The sequence below is a fragment of the Vipera ursinii genome (genome assembly GCF_947247035.1).
Source record: "Vipera ursinii genome assembly, chromosome: 17".
NCBI classification, from domain to species: Eukaryota; Metazoa; Chordata; class Lepidosauria; order Squamata; family Viperidae; genus Vipera; species Vipera ursinii.
In genome coordinates, this window is record NC_139530.1 from 2,178,893 (window position 1) to 2,189,106 (window position 10,214).

Genomic DNA, 10,214 nt, shown 5'->3' on the forward strand with positions numbered 1-10,214 from the left:
GTTGGTGGTCATAGACGAAAGACAAACAGATGCACCTTCAGGGACGTTTTCAATGTTTTATTTCTTCAACGCAGACTTCTGACTATAAAACAGATACAGGATTACACCTCGCTGTAAACGTTTCTTTTTTTTGGGGGGGGGAGAAACTCCCTACAACAAGCAAATCCTACATGATTTGTGTCTTACACAGGTCATGAGAAGTTATCCACAGGATTGGACTGGTCAAGATTGTAAAGTGGTCATCGGAGCGATGCTGAGTTGCTGATGCTGATAAAGCAAGAGCACCACCCGTCCTTAAATCAGTCTCCAAATTCTTGGCAAATTCTGAGAGGTTGACGGTTTGGCCCCAACACACAAAGCACCAGCAAAACGTTTGCCTTCAAGTATGCCCAGGAAAAAGAGAAAACGTTTCGGCATTTGGGAGGGACCAAGAGCAAGGAGCCCGTTCTGCCTGCGAAACTTTGCGTCCAAAGTCCAGCGCTGCGCATATTCTCTTTAACAGAAAGCAGTGTTTGCGTTACGCTTTTCGCACAGAGACTAACAAATCTGAGTTGGGGGTGGGGTGGGAAGGAACAGAGAACATTTGGAGCGGGGCAGCCAGTTGAGGTTCCTGGCTGACAAATCAGGAAATGTGGAATGCAATTTTTTTGCACTCTGAAATTAAAAACTTATTAACATGCTGGGTGTAAACATTATTTCCCCCACCCCCCCGTACAATAACTGACCACGTTTAGTTCAGACGGACTGTAGCAAAGACAATCAATACAGGCTGAGCGCTTCAAGCCGCTCAGCTCATCTGCCTGCCTCAGTGGCTTTTACTCCCGAGGAAGCTGCTAAGGATCCATGAGCACAATTCAGTCCTGGGCTATCAATACTTGAAGCCACAAGGACTTGGATGGATTTGTTGCTAACTAGGAGGTAATTAGTTCAATGGTCCCAGAATAGCAAAACTAGGCTAGACGGATATCAGCTGACATAAAGACAGCTTCCCATAGTCTCCGTGGGATTTTCAAACATTGCTTTGAGTGGGACTTGCTGCTTCATACCACACGGTCCGCGACGATACGCCATTTTCTCCTCATTTTACAATCCCGAAAGTGCCGTGTCTTAAAATTCAGGAGAAGCGAGGAACGGGATTTTTAGTGAGCCTTTTCCCAAATCCCTCCTTGACTGCTATTAGCAGGGCACCCAGATCCCAAAAAGTCGACTGGGTTTATTGCCTGCTCTGGACAGCAGGAAAAGAAAATTGAAACGAAACTCGAGCAGTCTCTCCATTGCCTTCTGTGCAAAACGTTTCTCAGCTCTCTGCCCCACAAACAAGCCAGCAAGGTCCGCTCTGAGGGGGAAGCTGAAAAAGTTAGCTTGGTCGGCACGGGGGGGGGGCGGCGAGAGAGGTTGCCGTGGGTCAAAATTGCTGACGTCTCGGCAGCAAATCTTCAGACGGTTTCATCCAGGGTGGGCCTTCGGGGGGAGGGTACAGAGGGCTTCGAAAGGAAAATATCATTCTTTTAAACTTCCACGTAGCAAAATTAAGGCTGGGGTGCAGGTGGGGGTCTCATTCAAATGGATGGGGGTCTTTGGAGAGGAGAGGCTCAGGGTCTTCCTTGGTTGCTGGAGAGGGTTGTGGGGCTGGGGCTGTTCCCACCAGATTCTTGAGGATCTCCTGCTGGTGCTGCTTGGCCCTGTTATACAGCAGGACCCCGATGATCACCAGGACTGTCCCGATGGCCGAGAGGCTAGTGATCTTGTTCCCAAAGACAATGATGCTGAGCCAAATGGATAAGGCGTGCTTCACCGTGCTGGCAACACTGGGGAAGGACAGAAAAACAGGAGGGGACTGAGACAGTTGGAGTAATTTCACACTCAGCAGGTGCCCATGCAGAGTAGCCTGGAAGAGGAGGAGATGCTGGGTGGATCAGGCCCAATCAGATATCCCCAGGGAACCGACTGCAAAACTTAATACAGGAAAACAGTGAAAACCGTTTCGTCTGTTGCTCTCCTGCTCTGCCTAATTTTAAGCACCGTTGCCAAAACCAAGACAAGCTGCAGCCCTTGCCGTACAGCCAGGGATGATGGGCGCTGTAGTCCAGCTGCCCCGGAAGGCCTCAGGATGCTAAATGGGAGCCAGGAAACTTTGCCACCCTAGATGAAGCCGCCCCACAGCTTCCTTTGTAAATCTACCACTGAAATAAAGGAGTTTCTTATCGGATGATGACCCTATGGTATTTTTGGGGGGGGGGGGTGGGCTTACCTGAAAGTTACGGGGGAAATCTTGCCCATCAAAGCATAAGCGGTGACACTTTGGAGGTGGAACAGCACTCCATCCATCAGAAGGAGCACCACGACGTCCTGGTTGTACTGGAAACTCCGCCCACTTTTCCCAATCACCGGCATATCCTTTCAGACGGGAAGAGAAGGAAGGAAACGGGAACAGGGCAGGAGCAGCTTAACAGGAGGGCGGGGAGGGCCAGGAGCTCCATTTGAGACCACCTGGATGCAAAGCAGAGCTCTGCCCTCTTTCCTCCCGATTTTAAGTCCCACGGGACAAAAGACCGCTGGAGTGCTGAAGGAGACACCCTTATTGACCTGGGACGGGCAACCCACAGCTGAGCGTGAAGCCGTTTTCCAGCGTATACTAGCTACGTCGACCGAGGGACGTTTTCCCCCTCCCTTCCCAGCAGGTGACTGGAAGAAGCAGAAAAGAGAAAGGAAAAAGGGAAGAGTGGGAGAAAGGAAGAAAAAAGAGATAAAAGAGATGATGCAAGAATGAATGGAAGAACGGACGGAGGAAAGAGGTAGAGAGAAAAGGAGGGGAGGGGGAGGGAGGGAAGGAAGGAAGGAAGGAAGGAAGGAAGGAAGGAAGGAAGGAAGGAAGGAAGGAAAAAAGGGAGGGAGGGCATGGGGGAAAAAACGGCTTTTCCACTCAGTTTGGGCCCCACCTGGCAAATGCTGGCTTGCAACTTGCAACCTTTCTCCAACATTCCCCAAGTTTGTGTTCTACACTACAAAAGAGAAAGTCAGTTGTGGCCTGGTGGCAGCAGAGCACACATCTCACCATGAAAAAGACCCAGGCAGGGATAAGCATGATCACAGCGGCTGCGCTAGTGTAGAACTGAAGCTCAGGAGCGCTGCAAAAAAAAGAGAGGGAGGGAGGGAGGGAGGGAGAAGGAGACGAAGAGGAATGAATTCAGTAAACCAAACAACTATTCCAACTTCCTCTGAGATGTAGGCAGTCCTATCCTTACAAGAGTTCGTTTAGTGTCTGTTGAAAGTTACAACGGCAGTGAAAAAAGCGACACGACCGTTTTTCTCACTTTATGACCTTTGCGGCATCTCCGGGGTCCCGTGAACAAAAATTCACTGACTCACACATTTACAACGGCCGCAGCGGCCCGGGGTCCTGCGATCCCCTTTCGCCACCTCCTGACGGGCAAAGTCAAGGGGGAAGCCGGATTCACTTAACGACCGTGTGGCTAGCTGATCGACTGCAGCGATTCACTTAACGACGGCGGCAAGGTCGTAAAATGGAGCAAAACTCACCTAACAAATGTCTCACTCCACCACAGAAAGTTTGGGCTCAGCTGTGGCCATAAGCCAAGGACTAGCTCTACACCCCTGGTAAAACTATTGCCCAGGTAGCTAGGGTGCTGTTAAATCACACCAACAAGGACCAGATACTTACGAGAAACGGTATTTGTCCCCACTGAGAAGCTTTTTGGAGAAAACATTCTGCAAGCTGCAAAAAGGGAAAAGGAAGGTGCGTAGGTTCTCAAAGGTGGAGTGTAGGTAAACAAGAGCAAAGGGGAAGAACTGCCCAGAAGAGTTAAAAATGCCTCTGCAGATCTTTTCTAGATAAAAAGTCCCCCTGTTCTAGGTAAGGCCAGGAGAGAAGCAGTTTGTCAACTGCTCCATTTTTATGCAAATTCCCCCTTTGAGCTTCTGAGATACTTGCCAGTCCATAATGTTTGTCGACAAAGCTGCCGAGAAGCCCAGGATGTTGAAACTCAGTTCGGTTGCGGTACACAAGGCCAGCCCGCCCATCACGGGGACCAGAGACAGGTTCACAAACAGCCCTGGGACGATCCGAGGCAGAACGAGAAATCAGAAGAGAACGAAAGAATAGAAAGCATATATCTATATATTTATATATCTATATATCTATATATCTATATCTATATCTATATCTATATATCTATATATATATATCTATATATATATCTATATATATCTATATATATCTATATATATCTATATCTATATCTATATCTATATCTATATCTATCTATCTATCTATATATATATATAAAGGAATCTGTTTTCTGATGTAGCCTACCTCGAAGGATCGGCAAAAAATGGAGAAAATCATCAGCTCAAAAGCTCGGCAGGGTTGAATTTCTGATCGCCTCTGGCAATCAGGAATTCAGGCTACGTGGGCAGAGCTTTTCCTTCACATTGATAAAAACTGCCTCCAAAGATAGGAATGTCAGAATCTATCCCACATCTCATGTTCGGTTTCACGTTTAAGATACATTGATTTCAGCAAAACGTACCGGTGTATTCTCCTAAAATCATGCGGGACATAATAACGGTAAAAATGGGCGCTGAGCTTTTCACTGTCTCGGCAAAGGAAACGGCCACATTCTTCAAGCTGACAAGCCCCAAAACCACAGTTGCAAACCTGAGAAGTAGCAAGGGAAAATGCAGTTTAATTTTTGCCAGTAGTCAAAACACCCAACACTTATTTTGTTTCTTGTCTCCTCCTCGACACAAAGATTCTCCCGATGTGCGCAGGCCTTACCGCATCAGGCCAACGAAAAGCATAATCATGATGAAATTGGGAGGATAGGAGAGACGGCTTTTGTGCTGGTAAAAGCAGCAGGGCACAAACATTTTGATGCAGCCAATGAAGGTGGTGGAGAGCATCTGAACGGCGCCTGGAAAAAAAAAAACAAGACAGCAACAGAGATGCCCAAAATTAGGATACCCGGAGAAAAAATGGCCTGTAGCAGAAGTTAAAACATGGGTGATGGGCCAGTGTGGGATAATGGCAAAGGTGCTGAGATTCAAGTTCAAATTCACCCCAGCTAGGGAGCTTTTGGCCCAGACCAAATCTCCCAGCATGGCCTACCTCGCAGGGTTGCTGCAGGGGAAAAAAGTAGGAGAGAGGAATGCTTGGTACCGCTTTCAGTTCCTGAGCTGAAGGCAGGAAAGAATTCTCCGAAGTAAATGCATAAATAAATACGCTGAATGGGAGAAGGGCTGTGTGGTATGCCACCTAAAACGAGGTCGGTGGGTGAACCAAGGAGAAGTTTCCTGACAGTTGGAACAATTAATCAGTGGAAGGATTTGCCTCCAGCCATTGTGGTTTTTAAGAAGAGACTGGACAGCTATTTGTCTGAAATGGTATAGGGTTTCCTGCTTGAGCAGAGGGGGTTGGACTAGAAGACCTCCAAGGTCCCTTCCAACTCTGTTATTCGGTAGAATTTGACTGCTAGGTTTTTACAATGACAAGCGTCAAGTTATTTTTCCAGTGGGAAGAAGGAACCATTTCAGTTGGGGTCGGTGGAAAAGACACCGGCAGGGAAAGGGTTTTTTTTTAGCCTGCTTAGGCTTTTATGTGAGGTCTAATTTAGGCTTAGATTAAAGAAAAGCTTAGGGTGTTTGCAAACTCAAGACGGAGGGAATCATGTTTTTCAGCACTCAAGACAATTGGTGTTTCTCAAGTGGGCAATTTTAAGAAACGTGGACTTCAACTCTCAGAATACCCCAGCCAGGCTGGCTAGGGAATTCTGGGAGTTGAAGTCCACATGCCTTGCTGTGACAAGATGCAGCCGGCCTCTCCCAGGTTGGGAACAAGGAGGAAAATGAGCGTGGTTACTTGCCTAACATACTCGGTTCCCCTTCCAGCAGCGACAAGATGTACTTATTCAGAAAAAGGGTGCAAAAGCTGAAGAAGAACCACAGAGTGAGGTAGGTGAGGGCATAAGAACTCCAGATGCCCAGGTCCGACTCGATAACTGTGGTCTCCGTGATGGTGATCTTCAGGACGTTCTCTTCCGGCATGCTGTCGCTCCGGGCGATGACGAAGCGTTCGCTCCGGCTGTGGAAGAGGGAGCCAAACTGGAGGAGGCTTTTCGCTTTGGGCTTGCCGTCCAAAAGAGGCAAAGCGAGGGAGGTGGAAGGGCCGGAGTCGGCCGGGTCCAAAGTGGAGCTGCTGGTTAGGGTGGCCATGTTCGGAGGTGGGCCCTGACGCTCAACTCCCGAAGTAGAGCCTTCTATCTTGAGAAGGCAGCCCCTCCAAATATCCTTGGCTTGGAAAGAGCTTCAGCTGCATTTGGTCACACGTGGCTCCGTTGTCTGGGAGGAAGGAAGGAAGGAAGGAAGGAAGGAAGGAAGGAAGGAAGGAAGGAGAGAGGAAAGGAGGGGGGAAGAAAGAGGGAGGGAGAAAGGAAGGAGGGAGGGAGAAAAGAAAAGAAAAGAAAAAAGAAAAAAGGAAGGAAGGAAGGAAGGAAGGAAGGAAGGAAGAAAGAAAGAAAGAAAGAAAGAAAGAAAGAAAGAAAGAAAGAAAGAAAGAAGTTAGTTTTGACATCAGAATAAAGTAAACTTTGTTTACTTCCTCCTCTAGCCAATAACTCCAGGTGGTTCACGAGGGGATTACCTGGAGATTACCTCTTTACATCCACTTCTATATACAGGTAGTCCTTGACTTATGACCACAATCTAGCCCAACATTTCTGTTGCTAAGTGAGACAATTGAGTTTTGCCCCATTTGACGACCTTTCTTGCCACAGTTCTTAAGTGAATCACTGCACCTGTTAAGTTAGTCACACAGCTGTTAAGTGAATTTGGCTTCCTCCAATGCACTTCGCATCTCAGGGGGAATCACATGACCTCGCGATGCTGCAACTGTCGTAAATACGAGTCCGTTGCCAAGCACTGGAATTTTGGTCACATGACCATGGGGATGCTGCAAACGGTCCTAAGTGTGAAGAATGGCCATTAGTCCCTTTTTCAGTGCCATTGTAACTTCGAACAATCACTAACTAAATTGCCGTAAGTCGAGGACTTCCTGTGCTCACTGTCAATAAACCACAAAGAGAAAGGCAGCCTAAAGGTAATTTAGTGTGTGGGGGGGTTTCCCTCCATGATGAACTATTTCTTATATCATACCCCGTCCACACTGCCCCTCTGCCACTGTCTGCAGAAATCCTATACTGAATTTCCCAAAATCGTTGTGGTTCCAGTTAAAATGGGTTTGCAGAGCAGTAGATATTCAACCCTGAAGCATCCAGAAAGCCACACAAAACGGAGCCAAGCAAACAGCTGCTTTAACAAGTTAAAATTGGTTTGACTGGCTGGAAGTCAAATGGTCGGGAGAGGTAAAAAATTGAGTTGTGATCTGGTGCCACGTCTTTCAAAGCCCATCTCTGCCCAAAAAAAAAAAAAAAGTTCTAAGAAAAGAAGGGAGCAGTTTTGCAATTGCCAGATTGCCAAAACAGATTTTCATCAAAAGCAGACCACCTACAGCTAAGGCACTCAGCCCGACAGAATATCAAACTGAAAGATAATACTGTAATGGTGATAATGAGAGCTCATTTGAAATAAAAGACAGCGAGATGTTTACTTTCATTCTCCCTCCAAGAAAGCAGGCAGCTGAATAGAGAGAGAGAGAGGCAGGCTGTTGAGAAGTAAACAAGCAGAGAGAAATAAAATAGATGGCAAAGTAAGAGAGGGCATTGCTTCATCAGTAAGACTGGGTGCGTTATCTCGCGTTAACGCCAACATCTTCCTAGGCAAAGGGCAGATTGATAAGTCAAGTTCAAAGTTTAACAGAAAAAGGTTTCAAAGGCCCCAAATGAAATTACAGCCCTGATGGAAAAATGTAATTAAAAACAAGGCGGGTTTAATTCACCACCCTGGATTCGCCTGGTTAGAAGAAAAAAACTTTAAAAAAAATCTTTAACAAAGCTGACTTGAACAAACACTCATTTAAAAAGCCTTCGAAAAAGCCAATTTATGTAAGATGTACTGTATAGAAAGCATTTTTGCTCCGGCAATGAAGCTTCCTTAATTCCAATCAAAATTATTCAGGTTGCAAAATCTGCTTTCTACTCAAGGTGAAAAGAGCAGTTTGTGCTTGTCCAAAAAAAAAAAGAAACCTCATATTTGTGATACCAGAAAGTATACATACAACATTTGGCAACAAATGGAACTTTTTGCTAATTTTTGAAAGCTGCCTGTTTCAAGACATGGGACGAGAACCTTCAGCATCAAAGTCACAAATTGGCAGCCTTTTGATTATTTAGTTTCATACTGTGCTTTCTCCCCTGTGCATTATTTGTCCTTATGTCCAGGTGTACAAATATACTTGCCAAGTGGCGATCCTTTGTGCAGCCAACTCTGCCCTTGAAAAATTAAACAAATGTGCTGAAGGAGCAAAGTGCTGCCTTTCTTAGGAAATTTCTAGTCCCTGAAAGCATCAAAATGCAACTGATCAAGAATGAACTTTTTTTTTAGATCAGAGCTGTGATAATGGAAACCCTTTAACCTTTTTCAGAGGTTACTTAATATTATTAAAGATGAGATGATAGCAACCTTCATCAGTTACTATGTACTCCTTTAAGCTTCATGTACATAAACACTCTCAATATTCATAGTCCTGTTACAGAAAGAATCATACGTGCATATATATATATAAATACAGAGAGTAAACAAAAATGCAATTGCATATGGCTCTCATAATTTTTTGAATACTGTACAGTATCCTAGCCATGATGATATACAAATGATATTTTATCACCCCTTCCTCTGCTATAACTCTCTCACCTGATTAAAGATACATTAAAGACAACACCGGTTTATTCATAAATCACAAAACGTTTGGGCAAATAATTCAATTTTCTGGGTTCCTCTTGAATTTCAGGGGGCTTAGCTTTAGCAGACCATGAAGGTTTATGCCATACTGATTCACATTATATATCTATCGTAAAACAATTCTAAAAACGATCTGTTCAGATTGTTTCCAAACTATCTTCTGTCTAGCTCCGGAGGGTAATTCAAGCACCCTGCTCACTTTTCTCAGCTGGGACAAAATTCAACATGAAGTCTCTTAGTCAAAGTTATTAATTTCATAAACAAACAACTGCAACACCTCTTGCACAAACAATGAAAACATATGCAAAGATGTCCACGTTTCTAAATCAATTTCCTTTTGCAGTTGTGGAGCCAGAAAAGGTCGGCTTGTCAAACGTCTCTAGAACAGCCCTTTCAAACCACAGCTGCAAATTATCCCTTCTTGCAATGCGGTGCAACACAATTGTGTCCGGACTGTCCCATACAAACACACCTGCCTCTGTTCTCTCAGAGATCCTGTCCTCTTCTTCCACAGCCATCACTGGGGCTACCACCATCGGATAGGGAGGCCAGCCTGCGACGAAAACTGCTCCTCCTCTGGCAGGGGCGGAGGCCAATCAGAAGTGGGAGGAGAAAGAGACAAAAGAGAGAGAAATTACCAGTGTGCCTAAGAGCCATAGGCCACATTTAACTTGCGTGTGGTTATGAGTCTGGGCGTGCGTAAAATGCAAATTGCTTTCAGACTCACAAATCTCAGTGATTCCAATGGCCCTAAAAAAAAGATGGAGCGGGGGTAACCCTCCCAATTATTATTTTTTTCAAAGACTAGTTTAAGAATTGAGTATGTTTAGTTCAGTGAAAAGGACTAGGGGCGACACAATAACAGTGATCCAATATTTGAGGGGGCTCCAGAAAGAAGAGGGGCTTGACCTATTCTCCAATGCACTTGAGTGCAGGACAAGAAACAACAGATGGAAAGTCATCAAGGAGAGAAGCAACCTGGAACAAAGGAGGAATTTCCTAACAGTGAGAACAATTAACCGGTGGAACAACCTGCCTCCAGAAGTTGTGGATGCTCCAACACTGGAAGTTTTTAAGAAAAGACTGGCCAGCCATTTGTCTGAAATGGTACTATAGGGTGTCCTGCCCAAGCAGGGGTTGGACTAGATGACCTCAAAGGTTCCTTCCTATTCTGTTATTATTCTATTTAGGACAATGATTTCTCTTGCTCAGGCTGCAAGGATAAAACGTCATTCTAGGCCTAATTCAGAGACAGTGTACCACTGGAGTCTAAAGATTTGGGAGCAATAAGAGAAACATTCCTTACCCTTTCAGTTTTTTATTGTATTCTATTTATTTGT

At 45.4% G+C, this 10,214-nt stretch overlaps 1 protein-coding gene across 2 annotated transcripts; it reads right to left on the minus strand.

Annotated features, from left to right (window-relative positions):
• Positions 1–42: 42 nt before the first annotated feature.
• Positions 43–10,108, minus strand: SLC35E2B (solute carrier family 35 member E2B). 2 transcript variants are annotated; one of them, XM_083375800.1, is made up of 9 exons: positions 9,347–10,108; positions 5,883–6,357; positions 4,799–4,934; positions 4,551–4,678; positions 3,953–4,073; positions 3,683–3,736; positions 3,056–3,128; positions 2,252–2,397; positions 43–1,808 (listed from the first exon to the last, which is right to left on the minus strand). In XM_083375800.1, exons 2-9 carry the CDS (start codon positions 6,229–6,231, stop codon positions 1,556–1,558), a joined length of 1,260 nt encoding a protein of 419 aa, XP_083231926.1. In that variant the 5' UTR covers positions 6,232–6,357; positions 9,347–10,108; the 3' UTR covers positions 43–1,555. The 2 variants fall into 2 exon arrangements, with proteins under 2 accessions (XP_083231926.1, XP_083231927.1); XM_083375801.1 differs by lacking the exon at positions 9,347–10,108 and adding an exon at positions 6,813–6,894.
• Positions 10,109–10,214: the final 106 nt, after the last annotated feature.